Source organism: Pelobates fuscus, chromosome 9 (genome assembly GCF_036172605.1).
Source record: "Pelobates fuscus isolate aPelFus1 chromosome 9, aPelFus1.pri, whole genome shotgun sequence".
NCBI lineage: Eukaryota > Metazoa > Chordata > Amphibia > Anura > Pelobatidae > Pelobates > Pelobates fuscus.
In genome coordinates, this window is record NC_086325.1 from 171,193,985 (window position 1) to 171,221,892 (window position 27,908).

Genomic DNA, 27,908 nt, shown 5'->3' on the forward strand with positions numbered 1-27,908 from the left:
TCACGCCTGATATTAAACCGGGGCTCGGGGTGGTTCATGCTGGGTGCCATGCAAATAATACTAATAGCTGTTCTCATTGCACAGGTAAAAGTGACGGAAGCCACAGTGGGACGGCTCTTTGATCTAATGACAGAGATGAGACGAGAAGACCTGGCTGCCTTGTTATGAATGAGTATCTATATTTCAATCCTGCCAGTTAAACTACAAATCTAAGAATCCTTGGGTAGCTCTTAAGGCAGGGAGAGGATTGTGTGAATTGGGGTGACAGAATTTGCTACATTGCTGTGCTGTCTGATCAATACAACAGCAATAAGTGTTACAAGGGATAACGTGAACAATATAACCAAAATAAACAGTTCAGAACCAATAACTGGAACCATTTTATTTTAAGAAATTTAAACAGAACCTGTGTGAAAATAAGACTGGGTCATAATACTGACACCTTCTGCAAAGTTAGGGCTAAAGCAATCTGTCTGGGAGCCCTGAGCAGCATACAGTCCATGAGATAACCGGCTCTGCCATCGAGGATCCGCAGCCGGTCTGCATCTCAGAGCAGATTTATCCTGTCTCCATGACTGGGAGCTGTGCCGGCTGGTTATTATCCCTACACCAGCAGCCTTACTGGAAAGGGAATAAACTAAGTGCTTTGCTCTAGACTCCTGTGAGGAATCCATTCTGGAAACGTTCAGTCCGGTCTGCCCGCTGGGCCCTACCAGGCAGGGGAGTGGTAGAGTATTTTGGAGGGTAGCGAATGAAGAGCCGGTCTTCTTCTTTCTTTATCCAGCGCAAAAGCTTGGTTATCACGTTAATGGCACCCACCTTGGTCACCAATGAGCTGAATGCAGTGTATAGTTCAAATTTACTGGTCACCTGGGGAGGAGACAACAACAAGCAAATGCTGAAATCTAAGAGCCTTCTCAACACCTCACAGGTCAATTCACTCCAGTGTGACCTGCTGTCAATTCTTAGCCACTTTCAAACGTTAAGCTACAAACAGTAGAACTGAAAACCTGGTTGCAGGGCCGGACTGTGAAAAAAACTAGCCCCGGGCATTTTTTAATCAGAGCGGCCCCCTAAGAAGGGGGCGGGGCCAGAGAGGGCGTGTTTTGTCATCACTAACGACAAACACGCCCCCCTCAAAGTGAGCATGTTGGTTCAATGCTCAGAGCCGCGCTATAGAGCTCTAGCATTAGAAAAAGGCCCTGAATTCGTTCTGCGCAGCGCAAGCAAATTTAATAACATGCTTGCGCTGTGTTGGCTTTTAAATTGTCTCTGGTGTCTTCACAAGTGGGATACCAGAGGACAAAAGGGCCAGGAAAGTGTATGGTGCATGTGTTTGGAGCCTGCTTGTGGGATTGCGTGTGTGTAGAGTGTGGTGTGGTATTGTGTAAATAGGTCAATTTCATTTGTGTTTGTGGTGTAATATGTGTGGCTAGGGGCTGTAGAGAGTGTGTGTATAGGGGGCATAGTGTTACAGGGGATGTAGCGAGTGTGTGTGTGTATAGGTGACGTAGTGTGTGTAGGGGTTGTAGAGAATGTGTATTTAGAGAATGTTGTTTGCGGACAAGGAATGTAGTGTGTGTGTGTAGGTGGTGCAGTGTGTGTGTGTGTGTGTGTGTGTATAGAGGATTAAGAGTGCATATAGAGTAAGGGATCTAGCGTGTATCTGGAGTGTAATGTGTGTAGTGGTGCTGTTGTGTGTGTGTGTGTGTATAATATATATATATATATATATATATATATATATATATATGTATTGTATGTGTGAGGGGTGCAGTGTGTGTGTATGTAAGAGGGGTGCTGTGTGTGAGGGTGTTTTTATCTGCCGTCAAATTCTAAGTTTCTAATTTTCTTTGTTAACTCACTGAGGGTTATTATATATACACATGTGTGTGCGAGGGTGCTGTCTGTGTCTGGGGGTTGCGGTGTGTGTGTGTCTGGGGGTTGCGGTGTGTGTGTGTCTGGGGGTTGCGGTGTGTGTGTGTCTGGGGGTTGCGGTGTGTGTGTGTCTGGGGGTTGCGGTGTGTGTGTGTCTGGGGGTTGCGGTGTGTGTGTGTCTGGGGGTTGCGGTGTGTGTGTGTGTCTGGGGGTGAATGTATTAAAAAAAAAAAAAAAAAGTTATATTCCCCCCTCCCTTCTTACCTTAGCCTGGGAGGGAGGTGGGGAGCCATTCTGCCATGAGGAGGGGGACCATGCTCCCTTCCCTGGTGGTCCAGTGGTTAGAGCCTGCAGGCTAGAGTTCACTCTCGCGAGATCTGAGCGTTGCCATGGTTACCGCGGCAGCGCTCAGAATCCCGCGAGAGGACCCGGCGGAGCTGCTGGATAGAGCTCCGCCGGTCCTCTCTTCCCTCCCTCACACCCCAGCAAGCGGCCGCATCTGAGTGCCTGTGGGCCGTTGAGGGAGATCTTTGATCTACCCACCGGCCCATGATAGCACACAGCGGGGCTGGCGCTCGGATAGTGCTGGGCCTGCAGGGGCGGCCGCAGGGATCCTGTGTGCCCGATGGCCAGTCAAGGCCTGGCTGGTTGACTTGTACAATCTTTGAATAGTATGGGTTTATTCACTGAACTCGGAATTATAGTGGCTGGTCTGGAGCCATTCTCCGCCGTGACGGGTATCAGAGCCATGTCAGCCCCAATGTGACGCTATAATTCAGAGTTTAATGAATCCGTTCCTTCCAATTCCACTCACAGCTGTGGAATCGGATAACCACCTCGCTGTTAGCATACTCACCCAGGCCAGTAAAGTCTCTTTCTCAGCCACGTGATAGATGAGCCGGAGGGGCCGTGCAGAGTTGTGGATGCGACAGTGAAGATATCTGTATAAATCAAAAAGCCTCTGCCTCTCGCTTTCGCTGGAATAAGGACCATCTGCCAGAGGGCTGCAAGAATAGCAGGCACCATAGTCACAAATTAATAATTAATACACATAACCCCTCCTACAAACTACAGTGCATGTCAAATCAGAATAACAAACTTCATTACTAAACCAGTGGTTTTCAAGCAGTCTGGTGTATTCCAGAATTCAGACCTTATAATATCTCTAAATCAAAGGTCAACATCAAAATTGGGCTTACCACGTCAGTTAATCAAAAATTATAAATTTTGACTAGAACTCCTTTTACTAACCCGTGGTACGCTTACCCCCAAAGGAACAATCCAGTGTCAAATCTAAGTGCAGGCGGCCCTTGCAATTAGGACCACCTGATGGGCCATGGGGGGCCCTTTTGTGCAATAAGGACCACCTGATGGGCCATGGGGGGGGCCCTTTTGTGCAATTAGGACCACCTGATGGGCCATGGGGGGCCCTTTTGTGCAATTAGGACCACCTGATGGGCCATGGGGGGCCCTTTTGTGCGCTGCGGCACTTTAACAGCGCGCCTGTGCCCCTTCCGACAGGAAGTGAGAGTAAGCCAAGCACTTCCTCCCGGCTCAAACATACACACCTGCATTTGTGTGTCTCTTTGTGTGTATCAATGTGTCTGTGCGCCTGTATGTGTGACAGGGTTTGCATTTGTGTGTGTGTGTGTGTGTGTGTGTCTCAGCATGTGTGGCAGTGTGTGTGTCTGCCTGTACATCTATATGCATATGTGTATCTGTATCAGTCTGTCAGTATGTGTATCAATGTGTCTATGCAACTGCATGTGTTTTAGTGTGTGTGTGTGTGTCTGTATCGCTGTAAGTCTGTGTATCTGCATGTGTGTCACTGATTAATCTGTGTGTCAGTATGTTTGTGTGTCTGTGCAACTGTATGTGTGTCAGTCTTTGCGTCTGTATGTGTATCTGCATGTGTGGCAGTGTTTGCATCTGTGTGTCTGTACATCTGTATCAGTAGGTCTGTGTATGTGCAACTGTATTTGTGTTAGTGTTTTCATCTCTGTGTGTTTATCTGCATTTGTGGAAGTGTTTTTATCCGTGTTTGTAGATATGTATGGGCCAGTGTGTCTGTGCAACTGTATGCGTGTCGGTGTTTGCATCTGTGTCTGTGTATCATTATGTGTGGCACTGTTTGTGTCTGTCTGTACATCTCTATGCGTCAGTATGTGTGTGTCTGTGTGCCTATATCTGTATGTGTATCAGTGAGTCTGTGCAACTGCATGTGTCAGTATGTTAGTGTGTATGTCAGTTTGTATATCTATATGTCTGTATATGTCAGTGTGTGTATCTGCACAACTGTATATGTATCTGTGGCGAAACCAACCTCGCCGCTGTACACTGGAGAAGCCTGGTTGCTCGCCTGCTCCCTTTAGACTATGGCCTTGCAGTTCAAACCTTTATTTTCCCTGCAGAAAGGCTTATTCGTGCCTTTCTGCCGGGGTGTTCGGTAGATTCAATCTACCGGACAAAGTAGCGATCTAAGGACCACCTGGGAACTGGAGTGTGCCATCAATTGACCACCCAGCAGCTGCGGTTAACCGCAACTTAATTGACGAACGCTGGGTGGCCTTTGTTCGTCGAAACGAACACGTGGCGACGGCCATCTTAAACTCCCGAACAGCGGTGTTTTGCCGTCGAGTGTCTGGAACTAAAATCGGACACTCGACTAGGCAAACACCGCTGAGACCTCCAGACTTCCGTGGATTTGTGCCTCAACTACCGAACGAGCCGCCGTTCGGTAGAAAGACTAATGTTCACATGGGGAGTCTAACGAACACAAGGAAACCCAAGGATGGCAAGCCGTTCGGGACTTTTTAATACGTTAACAGAGACTGACCGCAAGGCCAAACCTCATGGAACTATTTTCGGTCACTTTGCCTGTGTGGTCGGTCAAAACTTTAAACCTCCATAGCTCCCGAACTCCTAGTCTGATCTGGGTGATTTTTGAGTATGTTGCTCACCCAGATCAGGGCTATCAGGGGATCCCCTATTTAGGACTGTACTCTAGGTATTTGGGGTACATCCAGAAAATGGGGAAGTAATGCACATGATTAAAGGGATTATGTGTCATGCTGAGGGGAGGAGATGTGTGGGAGGTAATTCATGTGTGATTGGTGCATCGGGTAATGACTGTAAATCCCTCTCTTGCATAGGAGAATCCTTTATAAGCCAGTTGTGTTAATAAACGTGAGTTCCTGCTTAACCCTCAAAGTGAAGTGTCGTCTCATTCTTGGGGGGATTTGATTGTATGCCGATTGCCAGGAGTGTAAGCTGTTCGTATGACTTTTCCTGTTCGGCTGCTTCCAGGGTTCGTGTGTCTCTTGTTCGGGAGTTGGTGAATTTGTGTAGTTTGCAGTTCGGGAGATTGGTGATTGCAGTAGCTGCTGGTCTATCTGGAAGGGGATGAGCGAAACGGTCCGTCACAGTATAAGTGTGTGTTTCTGTATGCGTCAGCTTGTGTATTTGTACATCTGCATGTGTGTCGGTGTTTGCATCTGTACCTGCATAGGTGTGTTTCTCGCCGCTATGAGAAGCAGGAGGGAGCCTGGGGCAGAAGGTAGGCAGGGGAGCCTGGGGCAGAGAAATATATATCAATTTGAAATAACAGTAACTAAATTCATCACAAATATTTTGCTAATTTGAGGGTCACAATTTATGGAAATGGAATGCCAACGAGTACTCAAGTGAAAAAAGGTTGGGAAGCACTGGACTAAAAGTATGAACGTCTCTCTAGTAACTAGGACATTTACAGTATGACTGATGAATGATAGAAAGAAGGAGGGGTGCGCCTTATTGAAGTGTGAATCGATGCAATTACCAAAAAAGGTACCGCCCTCTCCTGGATTCCAGGGTGCAACCGGGCCTGGGATTGGCCAATCCTCACAACGTAATTTGCATTAAATAAATGATGGTCCAGGTACTCAAGGTAAATCCAATGACAACGTTTATAGGAGCAGATGAAAAGCAACATGTCGAGCTTGACTAAGGCCCTGTTGTGCGCCGAAAATGTTGCTTTTCATCTGCTCCAGTAAACCTGCTCATTGGATTTACCTTGAGTACCTGGACCATCATTTATTTATTAAAGTGTGCAGGCTGGGTACCACTGTACTAAATCTCAAGCTGCTGGCTCACACAATGCCCATTATGATCGTACAACGCCAGGCATGATATTCTACAGTCTGTCCAATGCCCGGTGTGATATTCTACAGTCTGTCCAATGCCCGGTGTGATATTCTACAGTCTGTCCAATGCCCGGTGTGATATTCTACAGTCTGTCCAATGCCCGGTGTGATATTCTACAGTCTGTCCAATGCCCGGTGTGATATTCTACAGTCTGTCCAATGCCCGGTGTGATATTCTACAGTCTGTCCAATGCCCGGTGTGATATTCTACAGTCTGTACAACGCCAGGTGTGATATTCTACAGTCTGTACAACGCCAGGTGTGATATTCTACAGTCTGTACAACGCCAGGCGTGATATTCTACAGTCTGTACAACGCCAGGCGTGATATTCTACAGTCTGTACAACGCCAGGCGTGATATTCTACAGTCTGTACAACGCCAGGCGTGATATTCTACAGTCTGTACAACGCCCGGTGTGATATTCTACAGTCTGTACAATGCCTGATGTGATATTCTACAGTCTGTACAATGCCCGGTGTGATATTCTACAGTCTGTACAACGCCCGGTGTGATATTCTACAGTCTGTACAATGCCCGGTGTGATATTCTACAGTCTGTACAATGCCCGGTGTGATATTCTACAGTCTGTACAATGCCAGGTGTGATATTCTACAGTCTGTACAATGCCCGGTGTGATATTCTACAGTCTGTACAATGCCCGGTGTGATATTCTACAGTCTGTACAATGCCCGGTGTGATATTCTACAGTCTGTACAATGCCCGGTGTGATATTCTACAGTCTGTACAATGCCCGGTGTGATATTCTACAGTCTGTACAATGCCCGGTGTGATATTCTACAGTCTGTACAATGCCCGGTGTGATATTCTACAGTCTGTACAATGCCCGGTGTGATATTCTTCTCTATCTCAGCATTATCTGAAAGTTACTAATTCACCTTCTACATTAAAGTGCCAGAGCTCTGATCACAGAGAGTAATAACTCTGTCCGGGCAGATTCCGGCCCTGCTGGGGCTCGGCCATGAGAGATACTGAAGAAGCAATAATTAAGCTATGAATAAACCAACCTTGTAAACTGGGGGAGCTGGCGGTAAACATCTGGCACATCCATTGGCTTGTACACAAAGTGAAGCAACTCAGGAACTCCTAGTGAAGTCACACTGTACACAGAGGAGCGCATGGCAGAAGAAAGTGCAGACAGTGAGTTTTGGGCTTCCATGGCCAGTTGGATCTTTTTCTTGCAGCCAGACACAGCATAGAAAGACTCTTTATCGGTGGAGAGCAGTACCAGACACACGGTGCACTCAGGGTCCAGGTAGGAGATATAGGCGTAGAAGTAGCCATCTGGATTGAAGCGAGGAAGGCAGATAGGTGTCCAGATCTCCCCTGCCTGGAATGCAGAAGATGCCCCAATGAGGTTCAGAAGGAGATGCAGGTCAGTGGGGTCCAGGCGGCAATCCTCAATGACAGCCCGCTCCTGCACGACGGTAACCAGCTGCTGCTCCGCCACCAAGATTGAGAAGACTAGATTTGGAGTGATGGACTTTGTGAGAATGGAGCTGAGAGAGTCACGCAGGGGGCAAGGCAGAGCCACACAGCGGACAGCCCCTAACAAGAAACCTGGGTCTGAATCCAACAAGTCTAAGAGGCTGTCTAGGATCTTCTCAGAGCCAGCCAGCAGGCGACGCAAGTCATAGTTCTTTTTACGCTCAAAGATTCGAGCCACGCTGGCCTGGGTCAACATGCTAATAATCTGGAAATACACGTACTGCAGCTCCCTTCTCAGCTGCTCCTCAGTCTGCGGGGCGCGGGACACTGACACCAGCACCAGGGGCCCCTGTTGCAGGAAAACCACCTTCTGATTATCTATATTTAAAAAAATAATATAAATAAATAAACCATCACGGCTCGAACTGGCACATAGCGTCACGTGAAATACTAGGGACAAGCCGTACGAACACGTGCGGCATTTATCAAATCCCATTCATCACCTTCCAGTAATCCAGGATCAAAAGTCTGTAATAAAATTTGTAATAAATAGCAGCGAACACGTTTTGGCATTTAAGCCTTCTTCTACTGGAAGGTGGTGAGTGGTCCCTACTGTGCAATATATATTAAAAAATAAACCTCACTATGTTTTATTTGTTTTTTATTCTTTGTCAATAAACAGATCTGAGGTGGAACTAGTTGATGTCCTGTATCCTGTAGCCATGAGTGGCAACATTGAGCCTTTATTACAGAGCCTGATATGGCTCCGTGTCATGTGAGTGACATTTCAACCCCACCCTTATATGGTTTTACCATTCTCACCATGTTTGTTGTGTTTCTTTGTTTTATTTTAGACATCTTCTACTGATTTGTGATATCAATCATAGCAAGTAATTGTTTGGATTTTAGAATTTATCCCTGTGACATAAGGTTTTTTTACCGATGTATATATTGGTTTGTTTGATTATGAACAGAAATGAGCAATTAAATTCATATTCACATCGCTCTGCGTACTTCCGCACAGCCTCAACCCTCTAGACTTGGAGCAAACATCCACAAAATGAGTCAAGTAATAGGGATGGTATCGGCAAGCTTGTTAATAAAGACGTGCATAGAACAGAACCCCGATCAGAAATCTCATTCAATGCCACTACAAGGAATCTAGAACGATATACTATGAAAAGCTTAATAAAATATAGTCTATAGGCTGTAAGCTCGTTCCTATAGTCTGTAAGCTCGTTTCTATAGTCTGTAAGCTCGTTTCTATAGTCTGTAAGCTCGTTTCTATAGTCTGTAAGCTCGTTTGAGCAGGGTCCTCTTCAACCTATTGTTCCTGTAATTTTTCTCGTAATTGTCCTATTTATTGTTACATCCCCCCTCTCAAAATATTGTAAAGCGCTACGGAATCTGTTGGCGCTATATAAATGGCAATAATAATAATAATAATAAAATACAGCTCATCTATAAACTGCGGCAATACTCCAGGTCACACACGCACTGCGGTCTTCACCAATTTGGGAAGTGGAAGGAACGGACCAGCGAATTGGGAGAAATAGCAGCATAACCCAGAATGATTGGTAAACTATAACGTGAACTGTGGTGAAATAAAAAATACAAAAACAAATTGTGAAGTTTAGGCCAATATAACCATGTGGAAAAAATCTCCAGCTCAGATTACGGCCACAGCCAGGGGCTGCTCTGTTCACGCTCGTGGTGTCTGCCAAACCAGAAACTGACCAGGGAATATATAAGACAAAATAGTCACGTTTGACAAATTCTCAAAATCTGCAGTATTTTACACTCCTGACAGTATCACTGCTGCTTATTGAGGAATCTATGCTCCGTGTGCATTGCGTAATACCTGAATAGATGGAGCGGATGGAATTATTCCCACTCTGTACAAAGCTCACCAACGCCATCATGACACCCATGGTGGACGACAGAGCCTCTTCGTTACCATAACGAGAGTAGATGGGTTTTCCTGCCTCACTCAAGACAAATACATGTTTCCTCCGGGCACGCCAGCCGTCGGCAGTGATGTCCTCATCACGCTGAATCTGAGCTGGTGACATTTCTGATGGGACATTTACAACCACCGATGGCAGAGAGGGAAAATCTCCACAGTCTTCCAAAGTGGAATCGGACAGTTTAGAGCTGCCATCGTCATGTTTCTCGTCTGAAAGTCCAGTAGATTTCAGCTCTAAATTCAAGTCTAAAGGGAAGGTTGAATGTCCCTCTTTTAAGTCCCCATCAGCAGAAACCCCTTGAGTGGTCTTCTCAATGCTCTTTATTGCTTCATCGTCCACGTTATATCCAGAGTTCTCACATAAAGTGTCTGCACCAGATATCACATTAAAGGGCTTTCTCTGAGGATTTCCCCACAGCTTCTGCTGCAAACACTCCTCCGGTGCAGTGACTGAAGGTGTGTGGTCCCCATAGGTGCTAGAGTCTGAAAGCACTGGAGCTACCTCTGTTCTCACTACTTGTTCTGGGGATCGAGGGCTTTCAGAATGATCACAAACTGTTTTTTCCACCCAGCTGTCAGGGATCAGCCGAGCTACATCCACATTGATATTTAAGGCTTTAAGTGATTCTGGAACATCATCCCCCAGGACAAAGTCATGTGACCCACTCTGTGCTGATTCATCACACGGATAGATGGAGACATCAGTCTTCTCCTCAGGGGTCCCATCAGATGGACAAAACACAGCACTGCAGGATGGGCTCTCCTGGTCCTCTACAGCATCTGTTGGCATAGAACAGAGCACACTGGTGGATGCTAGTATAAAGATGCACAGGAAATGGCTTATATTACATAAAGGCCACTCTCAATCTTAACCTACACCCATCAGACCTTGCCGAATAGACAAGCCGGATCTTATCCCGGCAAGAGACCCGCTGGCCCTGACCTCGAAATAGACCCATTGGGCCTGGCCTCTGCTATCTCTAGAACCCCCTCCATTTAGTCACTGTTGCCCTCTCTAGAACCTTCCCATCTCCTACCTGTGGCTCTCTCTTAAACACCCTCTATCTTGTACCAATGTCTCTCTCTACAGCCACACCTCCATCCAGTACCCGTGTCTCTCTCTAGAACTCCCCTCCATTCAGTACCCGTCGCTCTTTCTAGAACTCCCCTCCATCCAGTACCCGTGGCTCTCTCTAGAACTCCCCTCCATCCAGTACCCGTGGCTCTCTCTAGAACTCCCCTCCATCCAGTACCCGTGGCTCTCTCTAGAACTCCCCTCCATCCAGTACCCGTGGCTCTCTCTAGAACTCCCCTCCATCCAGTACCCGTGGCTCTCTCTAGAACTCCCCTCCATCCAGTACCCGTGGCTCTCTCTAGAACTCCCCTCCATCCAGTACCCGTGGCTCTCTCTAGAACTCCCCTCCATCCAGTACCCGTGGCTCTCTCTAGAGCTCCCCTCCATTCAGTACCCGTGACTCTCTCTAGAACTCCCCTCCATCCAGTACCCGTGGCTCTCTCTAGAACTCCCCTCCATCCAGTACCCGTGGCTCTCTCTAGAGCTCCCCTCCATTCAGTACCCGTGGCTCTCTCTAGAACTCCCCTCCATCCAGTACCCGTGGCTCTCTCTAGAACTCCCCTCCATCCAGTACCCGTGGCTCTCTCTAGAGCTCCCCTCCATTCAGTACCCGTGGCTCTCTCTAGAACTCCCCTCCATTCAGTACCCGTGGCTCTCTCTAGAGCTCCCCTCCATTCAGTACCCGTGGCTCTCTCTAGAGCTCCCCTCCATTCAGTACCCGTGGCTCTCTCTAGAGCTCCCCCCCATTCAGTACCCGTGGCTCTCTCTAGAACTCCCCCCCCCCCATTCAGTACCCATGGCTCTCTCTAGAACTCCCCTCCATTCAGTACCCGTGGCTCTCTCTAGAACTCCCCTCCATTCAGTACCCGTGGCTCTCTCTAGAACTCCCCCCCCCCCCATTCAGTACCCGTGGCTCTCTCTAGAACTCCCCTCCATCCAGTACCCGTGGCTCTCTCTAGAACTCCCCTCCATTCAGTACCCTTGGCTCTCTCTAGAACTCCCCTCCATTCAGTACCCTTGGCTCTCTCTAGAACTCCCCTCCATCCAGTACCCGTGGCTCTCTCTAGAACTCCCCTCCATCCAGTACCCGTGGCTCTCTCTAGAACTCCCCTCCATCCAGTACCCGTGGCTCTCTCTAGAACTCCCCTCCATCCAGTACCCGTGGCTCTCTCTAGAACTCCCCTCCATCCAGTACCCGTGGCTCTCTCTAGAACTCCCCTCCATTCAGTACCCGTGGCTCTCTCTAGAACTCCCCTCCATCCAGTACCCGTGGCTCTCTCTAGAACTCCCCTCCATCCAGTACCCGTGGCTCTCTCTAGAACTCCCCTCCATCCAGTACCCGTGGCTCTCTCTAGAACTCCCCTCCATTCAGTACCCGTGGCTCTCTCTAGAACTCCCCTCCATTCAGTACCCGTGGCTCTCTCTAGAACTCCCCTCCATTCAGTACCCGTGGCTCTCTCTAGAACTCCCCTCCATTCAGTACCCGTGGCTCTCTCTAGAACTCCCCTCCATCCAGTACCCGTGGCTCTCTCTAGAACTCCCCTCCATCCAGTACCCGTGGCTCTCTCTAGAACTCCCCTCCATCCAGTACCCGTGGCTCTCTCTAGAACTCCCCTCCATCCAGTACCCGTGGCTCTCTCTAGAACTCCCCTCCATCCAGTACCCGTGGCTCTCTCTAGAACTCCCCTCCATTCAGTACCCGTGGCTCTCTCTAGAACTCCCCTCCATTCAGTACCCGTGGCTCTCTCTAGAGCCCCCCTCCATTCAGTACCCGTGGCTCTCTCTAGAGCCCCCCTCCATTCAGTACCCGTGGCTCTATCTAGAACTCCCCTCCATTCAGTACCCGTGGCTCTCTCTAGAACTCCCCTCCATTCAGTACCCGTGGCTCTCTCTAGAACTCCCCTCCATCCAGTACCCGTGGCTCTCTCTAGAACTCCCCTCCATCCAGTACCCGTGGCTCTCTCTAGAACTCCCCTCCATTCAGTACCCGTGGCTCTCTCTAGAACTCCCCTCCATTCAGTACCCGTGGCTCTCTCTAGAGCCCCCCTCCATTCAGTACCCGTGGCTCTCTCTAGAGCCCCCCTCCATTCAGTACCCGTGGCTCTCTCTAGAGCTCCCCCCCCCATTCAGTACCCGTGGCTCTCTAGAACTCCCCCCCGCCCCCATTCAGTACCCGTGGCTCTCTCTAGAACTCCCCTCCATTCAGTACCCGTGGCTCTCTCTAGAACTCCCCTCCATTCAGTACCCGTGGCTCTCTCTAGAACTCCCCCCCCCCCATTCAGTACCCGTGGCTCTCTCTAGAACTCCCCTCCATTCAGTACCTGTGGCTCTCTCTAGAACTCCCCCCCCCCCCATTCAGTACCCGTGGCTCTCTCTAGAGCCCCCCTCCATTCAGTACCCGTGGCCCTCGCTAGAACTCCCCTCCATTCAGTACCCGTGGCTCTCTCTAGAGCCCCCCTCCATCCAGTACCCGTGGCTCTCTCTAGAGCCCCCCTCCATTCAGTACCCGTGGCTCTCTCTAGAGCTCCCCTCCATTCAGTACCCGTGGCTCTCTCTAGAGCTCCCCTCCATTCAGTACCCGTGGCTCTCTCTAGAACTCCCCTCCATTCAGTACCCGTGGCTCTCTCTAGAACTCCCCTCCATTCAGTACCCGTGGCTCTCTCTAGAACTCCCCTCCATTCAGTACCCGTGGCTCTCTCTAGAGCTCCCCTCCATTCAGTACCCGTGGCTCTCTCTAGAACTCCCCTCCATTCAGTACCCGTGGCTCTCTCTAGAACTCCCCTCCATCCAGTACCCGTGGCTCTCTCTAGAACTCCCCTCCATCCAGTACCCGTGGCTCTCTCTAGAACTCCCCCCCATTCAGTACCCGTGTCTCTCTCTAGAACTCCCCCCCATTCAGTACCCGTGGCTCTCTCTAGAACTCCCCTCCATTCAGTACCCGTGGCTCTCTCTAGAACTCCCCTCCATTCAGTACCCGTGGCTCTCTCTAGAACTCCCCTCCATTCAGTACCCGTGGCTCTCTCTAGAACTCCCCTCCATCCAGTACCATTTGCGGTGTTTCTACATGGCCCCCACTTAGAACTACTGGCACGCTCTGGCCCTCCTCTACTCAGTAGTATAGTCTCTCTCCCTAGATCCCATCCATCTATTACTGTTGGTTTCGTTCTCTCTAGAACTGTCCTTCCCTCACGCCTAGCACTCTCTTCACAACCCTATTCCCATAAATCAGTAGAGATTCTCTAAGTCTAGATCCCCCCTCCATTCAGTATATATGCCCCAACTCATTACTCTGCTGGAGGGATTCCTGCTGCTCACCTCTGTCATTGTCCTCACTGGTCGCATCCTGACCGTCCATCACCACATCTCCGTTAATTCCTGGAGTCAAGAATAAAAGAAATGAAATATAAAATGAATCTCCTACGAGTAGATAATAAATGTCTCAAGATGCAGGATTATATGATAATACCCCACCCTGCACTGATCAAGACCCCACCAGCACACTGGACACATGATGTGACATCACATGGCTCGTTACGAGCCTGAATCCAAGAATCACATGGACTATCAGCACCTGATACTGATTTACACCGACAATCTTCGGCTAACACTGTACATGAATGGGTTATTTACTAAAGAATGTGATGTCAGGAATCCAAAGCCAATTTAACATTTTAGGTTAAACTTACTGGATGACAATGTGAAACTACTTTCAATAAAATAATCAATAATAATCAATATCAATTATAATCGCCAATATCAAAAATATCAATTAAATCAGTCTCTGAAATACCAGCATTACCTCCCCCCATATAAACAATACCTCCCCCTCCCCCCCATACAAACACTACCTCCCCCCACTACCTTCCTCCCCCCATAAAAAGACTACCTCCCCCCACTACCTTCCTCCCCCCATATATAAACACTACCTCCCCCCATATAAACACTACCTCCCCCCACTACCTTCCTCCCCCCATATAAACACTACCTCCCCCATATATAAACTCTACCTCCCCCATATATAAACTCTACCTCCCCCCCATATAAACACTACCTCCCCCCACTACCTTCCTCCCCCCCATATAAACACTACCTCCCCCCCATATAAACATGACCTCCCCCCCAATATAAACACTACCCCCCATATAAACACTACCTCTCCCCCCCATATAAACACTACCTCTCCCCCCCATATAAACACTACCTCTCCCCCCCATATAAACACTACCTCTCCCCCCCATATAAACACTAACACACACCCATATAAACACTACCTCTGCCCCCCATATAAACACTACCTCTCCCCCCATATAAACACTACCTCCCCCCATATAAACACTACATCCCCCCCATATAAACACTACCTCTCCCCACCATATAAACACTACATCCCCCCATATAAACACTACATCCCCCCATATAAACACTACCTACCCCCATATAAACACTACCTCCCCCCCATATAAAAACTACCTCCCCCCCATATAAAAACTACCTCCCCCCCATATAAAAACTACCTCCCCCCCCATATAAACACTACCTCCTCCCCCATATAAACACTACCTCCTCCCCCCATATAAACACTACCTTCTCCCCCCATATAAACACTACCTTCCCCCCATATAAACACTACCTTCCCCCCATATAAACACTACCTCCCCCCCATATAAACACTACCTCCCCCCCCCCATATAAACACTACCTCCCCCATATAACCTACCCCCCCCCCCATATAAACACTACACCTCCCCCCCCATATAAACACTACCTCCCCCCCCATATAAACACTACCTCCCCCCCATATAAACACTACCTCCCCCCCATATAAACACTACCTCCCCCCCCATATAAACACTACCTCCCCCCCCATATAAACACTACCTCCCCCCCCATATAAACACTACCTCCCCCCCATATATAAACACTACTCCCCCCCCATATAAACACTACCTCCCCCCCCATATAAACACTACCTCCCCCCCATATAAACACTACCTCCCCCCATATAAACACTACCTCCCCCCCATATAAACACTACCTCCCCCCCCATATAAACACTACCTCCCCCCCATATAAACACTACCTCCCCCCCCATATAAACACTACCTCCCCCCCATATAAACACTACCTCCCCCCCATATAAACACTACCTCCCCCCCATATAAACACTACCTCCCCCCCATATAAACACTACCTCCCCCCCCATATAAACACTACCTCCCCCCCCATATAAACACTACCTCCCCCCCCCATATAAACACTACCTCCCCCCCCCATATAAACACTACCTCCCCCCCCATATAAACACTACCTCCCCCCCCCATATAAACACTACCTCCCCCCCCATATAAACACTACCTCCCCCCCATATAAACACTACCTCCCCCTCCCATATAAACACTACCTCCCCCCTCCCATATAAACACTACCTCCCCCCATATAAACACTACCTCCTCCCCCCATATAAACACTACCTCCTCCCCCCATATAAACACTACCTCTCCCCCCATATAAACACTACCTCCCCCCCCATATAAACTACCTCCCCCCCCCATATAAACACTACCTCCCTCCCCCATATAAACACTACCTCCCTCCCCCCATATAAACACTACCTCCCTCCCATATAAACACTACCTCCCCTCCCATATAAACACTACCTCCCCCCCATATAAACACTACCTCCCCCCCATATAAACACTACCTCCCCCCCATATAAACACTACCTCCCCCCCATATAAACACTACCTCCCCCCCCATATAAACACTACCTCACCACCTCCCATATAAACACTACCTCCCCTCCCATATAAACACTACCTCCCCTCCCATATAAACACTACCTCCCCTCCCATATAAACACTACCTCCCCCCCATATAAACACTACCTCCCCCCCCATATAAACACTACCTCCCCTCCCATATAAACACTACCTCCCCCATATAACACTACCTCCCCTCCCATATAAACACTACCCCCATATAAACACTACCTCCCCCCCATATAAACACTACCTCCCCTCCCATATAAACACTACCTCTCCCCCCATATAAACACTACCCCCCATATAAACACTACCTCCCCCCCCATATAAACACTACCTCCCCCCCCATATAAACACTACCTCCCCTCCCATATAAACACTACCTCCCCTCCCATATAAACACTACCTCCCCCCCCATATAAACACTACCTCCCCCCATATAAACACTACCTCCCCCCCCCATATAAACACTACCTCCCCCCCCCATATAAACACTACCTCCCCCCCCCATATAAACACTACCTCCCCCCCCCATATAAACACCTCCCCCCCCCATATAAACACTACCTCCCCCCCCATATAAACACACCTCCCCCCCCTATAAAACACTACCTCCCCCCCCCATATAAACACTACCTCCCCCCCATATAAACACTACCTCCCTCCCATATAAACACTACCTCCCCTCCATATAAACACTACCTCCCCCCCCATATAAACACTACCTCCCCCCCATATAAACACTACCTCCCCTCCCTATAAACACTACCTCCCCCCCCCATATAAACACTACCTCCCCCCCATATAAACACTACCTCCCCCCCCATATAAACACTACCTCCCCCCATATAAACACTACCTCCCCCCCATATAAACACTACCTCCCCCCCATATAAACACTACCTCCCCCCCCATATAAACACTACTCCCCCCCCATATAAACACTACCTCCCCCCCCATATAAACACTACCTCCCCCCCATATAAACACTACCTCCCCCCCCCATATAAACACTACCTCCCCCCCATATAAACACTACCTCCCCCCCCATATAAACACTACCTCCCCCCCATATAAACACTACCTCCCCCCCCATATAAACACTACCTCCCCCCCCATATAAACACTACCTCCCCCCCCATATAAACACTACCTCCCCCCCATATAAACACTACCTCCCCCCCCATATAAACACTACCTCCCCCCCCATATAAACACTACCTCCCCCCCCATATAAACACTACCTCCCCCCCCCATATAAACACTACCTCCCCCCCATATAAACACTACCTCCCCCCCATATAAACACTACCTCCCCCCCCATATAAACACTACCTCCCCCACCCCCATATAAACACTACCTCCCCCCCCATATAAACACTACCTCCCCCCCATATAAACACTACCTTCCCCCCCATATAAACACTACCTCCCCCCCCCATATAAACACTACCTCCCCCCCCCCATATAAACACTACCTCCCCCCCATATAAACACTACCTCCCCCCATATAAACACTACCTCCCCCCCCCATATAAACACTACCTCCCCCCCTCCATATAAACACTACCTCCCCCCCCATATAAACACTACCTCCCCCCCCATATAAACACTACCTCCCCCCCATATAAACACTACCTCCCCCCCCATATAAACACTACCTCCCCCCCATATAAACACTACCTCCCCCCCCCATATAAACACTACCTCCCCCCATATAAACACTACCTCCCCCCATATAAACACTACCCCCCCCCCATATAAACACTACCTCCCCCCCATATAAACACTACCTCCCCCCCCCATATAAACACTACCTCCCCCCCATATAAACACTACCTCCCCCCCATATAACACTACCTCCCCCCCAATATAAACACTACCTCCCCCCCATATAAACACTACCTCCCCCCCATATAAACACTACCTCCCACCCCCCCACACATATATAAACACTACCTCCCCCCCCATAAAACACTACCTCCCCCCATATAAACACTACCTCCCCCCCCCATATAAACACTACCTCCCCCCCCCCATATAAACACTACCTCCCCCCATATAAACACTACCTCCCCCCATATAAACACTACCTCCCCCCCATATAAACACTACCTCCCCCCCCCCATATAAACACTACCTCCCCCCCCCATATATAAACACTACCTCCCCCCCCATATAAACACTACCTCCCCCCATATAAACACTACCTCCCCCCCCCCCATATAAACACTACCTCCCCCCCCCCCATATAAACACTACCTCCCCCCCCATATAAACACTACCTCCCCCCCCCATATAAACACTACCTCCCCCCCCATATAAACACTACCTCCCCCCCCATATAAACACTACCTCCCCCCATATATAAACACTACCTCCCCCCCATATAAACACTACCTCCCCCCCCCATATATAAACACTACTCCACCCCCATATAAACACTACCTCCCCCCCATATAAACACTACCTCCCCCCCATATAAACACTACCTCCCCCCCATATATAAACACTACCTCCCCCCATATAAACACTACCCCCCCCCATATAAAACACTACCTCCCCCCATATAAACACTACCTCCCCCCCATATATAAACACTACCTCCCCCCCCATATAAACACTACCTCCCCCCATATAAACACTACCTCCCCCCATATAAACACTACCTCCCCCCCCATATAAACACTACCTCCCCCCCATATAAACACTACCTCCCCCCCCCCCATATAAACACTACCTCCCCCCCCATATAAACACTACCTCCCCCCCCATATAAACACTACCTCCCCCCCCCCATATAAACACTACCTCCCCCCCCCATATAAACACTACCTCCCCCCCCCCATATAAACACTACCTCCCCCCCCCCATATAAACACTACCTCCCCCCCCCATATAAACACTACCTCCCCCCATATAAACACTACCTCCCCCCATATAAACACTACCTCCCCCCCATATAAACACTACCTCCCCCCCCCATATAAACACTACCTCCCCCCCCATATATAAACACTACCTCCCCCCCCATATAAACACTACCTCCCCCCATATAAACACTACCTCCCCCCCATATAAACACTACCTCACCCCCCATATAAACACTACCTCCCCCCCATATTAACACTACCTCCCCCCCCCCATATAAACACTACCTCCCCCCCCCCATATAAACACTACTCCCCCCCCATATAAACACTACCTCCCCCCCCATATAAACACTACCTCCCCCACCCCATATAAACACTACCCCCCCCCCATATATAAACACTACCTCCCCCCCATATAAACACACCTCCCCCCCATATAAACACTACCTCCCCCCCATATAAACACTACCTCCCCCCCCCCATAAAAACACTTACCCCCCCCCCATATATAAAACACTACCTCCCCCCCCATATAAACACTACCTCCCCCCCCATATAAACACTACCTCCCCCCCCCATATAAACACTACCTCCCCCCCATATAAACACTACCTCCCCCCCATATATAAACACTACCTCCCCCCCCATATATAAACACTACCTCCCCCCCATATAAACACTACCTCCCCCCACCCATATAAACACTACCTCCCCCCCATATATAAACACTACCTCCCCCCCCCCATATAAACACTACCTCCCCCCCTATATAAACACTACCTCCCCCCCCATATAAACACTACCTCCCCCCCATATAAACACTACCTCCCCCCCATATAAACACTACCTCCCATCCCATATAAACACTACCCCCCCCCCATATATAAACACTACCTCCCCCCATATAAACACTACCTCCCCCCCATATAACACTACCTCCCCCCCATATAAACACTACCTCCCCCATATAAACACTACCTCCCCTCCCATATAAACACTACCTCCCCCCCACCCATATAAACACTACCTCCCCCCATATAAACACTACCTCCCCCCCCATATAAACACTACCTCCCCCCCATATAAACACTACCTCCCCCCCATATAAACACTACCTCCCCCCCATATAAACACTACCTCCCCCCCCATATAAACACTACCTCCCCCCCCATATAAACACTACCCTCCCCCCCCATATAAACACTACCCTCCCCCCCCATATAAACACTACCTCCCCCCCCATATAAACACTACCTCCCCCCCATATAAACACTACCTCCCCCCCCATATAAACACTACCTCCCCCCCATATAAACACTACCTCCCCCCCATATAAACACTACCTCCCCCCCATATAAACCACTACCTCCCCCCCCATATAAACACTACCTCCCCCCCCCATATAAACACTACCTCCCCCCCATATAAACACTACCTCCCCCCCATATAAACACTACCTCCCCCCCCATATAAACACTACCTCCCCCCCATATAAACACTACCTCCCCCCATATAAACACTACCTCCCCCCCCATATAAACACTACCTCCCCCCCCCCATATAAACACTACCTCCCCCCCCCCATATAAACACTACCTCCCCCCATATAAACACTACCTTCCCCCCCATATAAACACTACCTCCCCCCCATATAAACACTACCTCCCCCCCCCATATAAACACTACCTCCCCCCATATAAACACTACCTCCCCCCCATATAAACACTACCTCCCCCCCCCCATATAAACACTACCTCCCCCCCCATATAAACACTACCTCCCCCCCCCATATAAACACTACCTCCCCCCCCATATATAAACACTACCTCCCCCCCCATATAAACACTACCTCCCCCCCCATATATAAACACTACCTCCCCCCCATATAAACACTACCTCCCCCCCCATATAAACACTACCTCCCCCCCCACATATAAACACTACCTCCCCCCCATATATAAACACTACCTCCCCCCCATATAAACACTACCCCCCCCCATATAAACACTACCTCCCCCCCATATAAACACTACCTCCCCCCCCATATAAACACTACCTCCCCCCCATATAAACACTACCTCCCCCCCATATAAACACTACCTCCCCCCCATATAAACACTACCTCCCCCCCATATATAAACACTACCTCCCCCCCCCATATAAACACTACCTCCCCCCCATATAAACACTACCTCCCCCCACCCATATATAAACACTACCTCCCCCCCATATAAACACTACCTCCCCCCCATATAAACACTACCTCCCCCCCCCCATATAAACACTACCTCCCCCCCCATATAAACACTACCTCCCCCCCCCCATATAAACACGACCTCCCCCCATATAAACACTACCTCCCCCCCATATAAACACTACCTCCCCCCCCCCATATAAACACTACCTCCCCCCCCATATATAAACACTACCTCCCCCCCATATATAAACACTACCTCCCCCCCCATATAAACACTACCTCCCCCATATAAACACTACCTCCCCCCCCCATATAAACACTACCTCCCCCCCCCCCCATATAAACACTACCTCCCCCCCCATATAAACACTACCTCCCCCCCCCATTATAAACACTACCTCCCCCCCCAAATAAACACTACCTCCCCCCCCCATATAAACCTACCTCCCCCCCATATATAAACACTACCTCCCCCCCATATAAACACTACCTCCCCCCCCATATATAAACACTACCTCCCCCCCATATAAACACTACCTCCCCCCCATATAAACACTACCTCCCCCCCCCATATAAACACTACCTCCCCCCCATATATAAACACTACCTCCCCCCCATATAAACACTACCCCCCCCATATAAACACTACCTCCCCCCCATATAAACACTACCCCCCCCCATATATAAACACTACCTCCCCCCCCATATAAACACTACCTCCCCCCCATATAAACACTACCTCCCCCCCATATAAACACTACCTCCCCCCCCCATATAAACACTACCTCCCCCCCATATAAACACTACCTCCCCCCCCCCATATATAAACACTACCTCCCCCCCCATATAAACACTACCTCCCCCCATATAAACACTACCTCCCCCCCCCCATATAAACACTACCTCCCCCCCCCATATAAACACTACCTCCCCCCCCCCATATAAACACTACCTCCCCCCCCCCATATAAACACTACCTCCCCCCCCCATATAAACACTACCTCCCCCCATATAAACACTACCTCCCCCCATATAAACACTACCTCCCCCCCATATAAACACTACCTCCCCCCCCATATTAACACTACCTCCCCCCCCATATATAAACACTACCTCCCCCCCCATATAAACACTACCTCCCCCCCATATAAACACTACCTCCCCCCCATATAAACACTACCTCCCCCCCCATATAAACACTACCTCCCCCCCATATAAACACTACCTCCCCCCCCCATATAAACACTACCTCCCCCCCCCCATATAAACACTACCTCCCCCCCCATATAAACACTACCTCCCCCCCCATATAAACACTACCTCCCCCCCCCCATATAAACACTACCTCCCCCCCCATATATAAACACTACCTCCCCCCCCATATAAACACTACCTCCCCCCCATATAAACACTACCTCCCCCCCATATAAACACTACCTCCCCCCCCACCCATATAAACACTACCCCCCCCCCATATATAAACACTACCTCCCCCCCCATATAAACACTACCTCCCCCCCATATAAACACTACCTCCCCCCCCCATATAAACACTACCTCCCCCCCCATATATAAACACTACCCCCACCCCCATATATAAACACTACCTCCCCCCCCATATATAAACACTACCTCCCCCCCCATATAAACACTACCTCCCCCCATATAAACACTACCTCCCCCCCATATATAAACACTACCTCCCCCCCCATATAAACACTACCTCCCCCCCCATATTATAAACACTACCTCCCCCCCCCATATAAACACTACCTCCCCCCCCATATAAACACTACCTCCCCACCCATATAAACACTACCTCCGCCCCCATATAAACACTACCTCCCCCCCCCATATAAACACTACCCCCCCCCCATATATAAACACTACCTCCCCCCCATATAAACACTACCTCCCCCCCCATATAAACACTACCTCCCCCCCATATAAACACTACCTCCCCCCCCCCATATAAACACTACCTCCCCCCCCCCCATATAAACACTACCTCCCCCCCCCCCATATAAACACTACCTCCCCCCCCCCCATATAAACACTACCTCCCCCCCCCATTACCGGACATGGGGGCTCCGTGCCCGCGCTCCGCCCGGCTCAGACTCGGGAACGCGCATTAAGACACTAACACAGCTGACAGTGGGCGGAGAGAAATCTTCAGCCAATCACATTTCGGGGGCGGGGCTCACTAGAGCGACAATCTTTTCGGCCGTTGTGAGTTCTAAACCTGGAAAATTTTGCGGCGCACGCGCAGTGGTTCAGCGTCATCGGAAATCCCGGGCTCCGGGAACATGGCGGCTACAGCAAGGAAGTGTCATGTATGTCTCTGGTATTTAGAGCTCACACTGCGGCCTGTGTTTGCGGATGGTAGAGGTGGAGTTTGGTTTATGTCGCCTTCATAGAGGGCGGCCATTTTATTGACAGGGCAAAACCCCATTCTGTATGGATGTCCTGTGTGCTGGATGGGCCCCTGGGAGCCTCAGTGGGCTACTGAACTTCTCATACATTTATATTTACTAAACAATCTGATAAATTCAAAACATTTAATCTGGTCTGTCTGAGCTAAATTAATAATAATAATAATAAATAATAATAATAAATTTATCTGTGAGCTAAATTAATAATAATAAATAGTAATCATAAATCTATCTGTGAGCTAAATTAATAATAATAAATAGTAATAATAAATCTATTGTGAGCTAAATTAATAATAATAATAAATCTATCTGTGAGCTAAATTAATAATAATAAATAGTAATAATAAATCTATCTGTGAGCTAAATTAATAATAATAAATAGTAATAATAAATCTATCTGTGAGCTAAATTAATAATAATAATAAATCTATCTGTGAGCTAAATTAATAATAATAAATAGTAATAATAAATCTATCTGTGAGCTAAATTAATAATAATAAATAATAATAATAAATATATTGTGAGCTAAATTAATAATAATAAATAATAATAATACATCTATATGTGAGCTAAATTAATATTAATAAATAGTAATAATAAATTAATACTAATAAATAATTAATCTATATGTGAGCTAAATAAATATTAATAAATAGGAAAAACAAATATACTGTGAGATAAATTAATAATAATAAATAATAATAATACATCTATATGTGAGCTAAATAAATATTAATAAATAGTAATAATAAATATACTGTGAGCTAAATTAATAATAATAAATAATTAATCTATATGTGATCTAAATTAATATTAATAAATAGTAATAATAAATATATTGTGAGCTAAATTAATAATAATAAATCTATATGTGAGCTAAATAAATATTAATAAATAGTAATAATAAATATATTGTGAGCTGAATTAATAATAATAAATGTATTTGTGAGCTAAATTAATATTAATAAATAGTAATAATAAATATACTGTGAGCTAAATAAATAATAATAATTAATCCATATGTGAGCTAAATTAATATTAATAAATAGTAATAATAAATATATTGTGAGCTAAATTAATAATAATAAATCTATATGTGAGCTAAATTAATATTAATAAATAGTAATAATAAATATACTGTGAGCTAAATAAATATTAAATAATTAATCTATATGTGAGCTAAATTAATATTAATAAATAGTAATAATAAATATATTGTGAGCTAAATTAATAATAATAAATCTATATGTGAGCTAAATAAATATTAATAAATAGTAATAATAAATATACTGTGAGCTAAATAAATAATAATAATTAATCCATATGTGAGCTAAATTAATATTAATAAATAGTAATAATAAATATATTGTGAGCTAAATTAATAATAATAAATCTATATGTGAGCTAAATTAATATTAATAAATAGTAATAATAAATATATTGTGAGCTAAATTAATAATAATAAATCTATTTGTGAGCTAAATTAATATTAATAAATATATTGTAAGCTAAATTAATAATAATAAATCTATATGTGAGCTAAATTAATATTAATAAATAGTAATAATAAATATATTGTGAGCTAAATTAATAATAATAAATCTATATGGTAGCTAAATTAATATTAATAAACAGTAATAATAAATATATTGTGAGCTAAATTAATAATAATAATAAATCTATATGTGAGCTAAATTAATATTAAGAAATAGTAATAATAAATATATTGTGAGCTAAATTAATAATAAATCTATATGTGAGCTAAATTAATATTAAGAAATAGTAATAAATAATTAATCTATCTGGGAGCTAAATTAATCATAATAAATCTGTCTGTGAGCTAAATTAATAATAATTATAATAACTCTATGTGATCTAAATTAATAATAGTAAAAAATATATCTGTGAGCTAAATTAATAATAAATAATAATAAATCTATATGTGAGCTACATTAATAATAATAAATAATGCTAATAAATCTATTTGTGAGCTAAATTAAAAATAATAATCTGTCTGTGAGCTAAATTAATAATAATAAATCTATCTGTGAGCTAAATTAATAATAATAAATCTATCTGTGAGCTAAATTAATAATAATAAATCTATCTGTGAGCTAAATTAATACTATAATGGTTTGTAATTGCCCCCGAATATATTTGTATAATGTTATCAGATCCCCTCTGAGGCACAGTTTTCCCAAACTAAAGAGATTTACATTGTGGCTGAACCAACCTCGCCACTGAGAACTGGAGAAGCCTGGTTGCTAGCCTCCTGCCCAGTGATTATGGTCCCTGGGAGATATTGCCCTTTAAGGGACTGAATTGGGGCTTATGGACTGCTACCATAATGTACTGACCCTTTAAGAACTACATTTGGGCATGTTTTAGTTTATATTGTTGCTGCTACTGGCCCTTTTAGAATCATCCGTGGACATATTGGGACGTTTGGGAATAATGTCCCTTTAAGACTTTGTAACATATCACAGTAATACTGTCTTAAATATTATGTAGGTATTTATGTGTTCAGTTAAACTGGGGATATGTAGAAATGTGTGTTTTATGTGTTAAATGTATCAGTATGTAATTTTATGTCTTTTACTGTCTTTTTGTCTGCCATGTGGGTAATGGAGTTTTGCCTCAGTCCTTGGAGATAATTAGATTCCTTCCCCAATTATCTCCAGGCCAGAGGGGAGGGATTGTGAGGCATTGTGGGAGGTAACCAGTCTGAGCTGGAAAGCTAGGGGTTTTAAAAGATACTATTACTAACTTTTGAACCCCTGGTCTGATCCATGCCATTTTTTAATATGTTGTTCCCCTGAATGGATTGATTGTGGATATGTAATTTTGTGTGAATGTGATGTATGATGTTTTGAAGTTATAAATATTGTGTAAAAAGTATATTTTAAACTGTATGAATAATGGGATTATGTGTCACACTAAGGGAAGGGGATGTGTGGGAGGTAACATCTAAGTCATTGGTTATTTTATGCCTCCCCCTGGGTGTGGCCTGTATGTGTGAGTTGGAAATAAAAGCCAGGCTGGATGAGCCAGTCCTCAGTTCCTGCTTAACCCTCAAAGCGATGTGTCGTCTCGTACTTTGGGGGAATTGGATTGTATGCTGACTGCCAGGAGTGTAAGCTGATGTCTGCTTTTCTTGTTCAGCTGTTCCAGTGTTCGTGTGGTTCCAGTCGGGAGAGTGGTGTTTGCAGTAGCTGCCTGTGCATCTGGAAAGGGGGATATCGCCTAAACTGGGTATTATCCTCCTGTAAGTGAAACGGTCCGTTACAATTACCACTAAGGGGGTGGGGGGTAAGGGAAGGTCTACTAAGGGGTTTCGGAGAGGGAGGACCACTAAGGGGGGAAGAGGGCAAGGACCACTAAGGAGAACTTGTTAAGACACTCACAGCTTAAATGGATGAAACCGCCGTTTAGCCGATCTTCCCCCTTTTCAGAGACACAGGCTCTATTATAGTAGACCGCCAAACTCCCGAACGGAGTGCAAGGGAACGCGGTAAATCCACGAACCAAGAATCTGGCGAACTCCTTCCACGGCTAAAACAGGCAAAATAAATATTTCCAAGTAGCAATCCCCCCAAACACGAGACCAAGCTCCGTCTTGAGGGTCAAGCAGTGGTCTGTTTAATGAGGGCTACCTGCCCGGTATTTATGCAGGTCTCCCACCTGGTGGACACTGCCCTAGGGGACCAGATGGAAGACTGGGACACATATCGTACAGTAGCCAATCACAGTGGCTCAGGTTTAAGCGCTCCCCTTTACATGCATAAATCCCTTCTCTCTATCCTGGAGATAATTGGTAAGAAACCTAATTATCTCCAGGGATAGAGGCAAATCGCCATTTTACATGGTATATTAAAAACATATAAAAATACATAACTATACAAATACCGAATACGTTGGATTTGTGTAACGTATCCCCAGATAGCCTGGATCTGAGTGCATATTTCTACCGAATAGCGCTCAGACCCAATGCACACAGTTCAATCACATGGAGTCAAAGTCTTTCACATGTCTTTCGGTATACGATTGACTCCATGGGATGGCTATCTGGGTTAAGTCCATTCGTATCATCCAAACTC

At 46.7% G+C, this 27,908-nt stretch overlaps 2 protein-coding genes across 2 annotated transcripts in view; one reads left to right on the forward strand and one right to left on the reverse strand.

The window, feature by feature from the left end:
- The window catches only part of LOC134573401 (uncharacterized), a 36,665-nt gene extending 36,295 nt beyond the window's left edge, over nt 1-370 (forward strand). Inside the window, exon 6 of the mRNA XM_063433148.1 lies at nt 85-370. Coding sequence (XP_063289218.1) covers nt 85-168 — 84 coding nt within the window. The 3' untranslated portion in view covers nt 169-370. The remainder of the gene's footprint in view (nt 1-84) is intronic.
- LOC134573397 (vacuolar fusion protein MON1 homolog B-like) lies at nt 352-23,543 on the reverse strand. The gene is made up of 6 exons (XM_063433142.1): nt 23,456-23,543; nt 13,863-13,922; nt 9,368-10,252; nt 7,086-7,884; nt 2,735-2,882; nt 352-870 (listed from the first exon to the last, which is right to left on the reverse strand). Exons 1-6 carry the CDS (start codon nt 23,460-23,462, stop codon nt 652-654), a joined length of 2,118 nt encoding a protein of 705 aa, XP_063289212.1. The 5' UTR covers nt 23,463-23,543; the 3' UTR covers nt 352-651.
- Between the last annotated feature and the right edge of the window lie 4,365 nt (nt 23,544-27,908).

Coding starts and splice junctions, on each gene's coding strand:
- LOC134573397 (XM_063433142.1), bottom strand. Junction 10,253..13,862: donor CAGTGAGGACAATGACAGAG/GTGAGCAGCAGG, acceptor CTATGCCAACAG/ATGCTGTAGAGGACCAGGAG. Junction 2,883..7,085: donor CAGCTCCCCCAGTTTACAAG/GTTGGTTTATTC, acceptor CTATTCTTGCAG/CCCTCTGGCAGATGGTCCTT.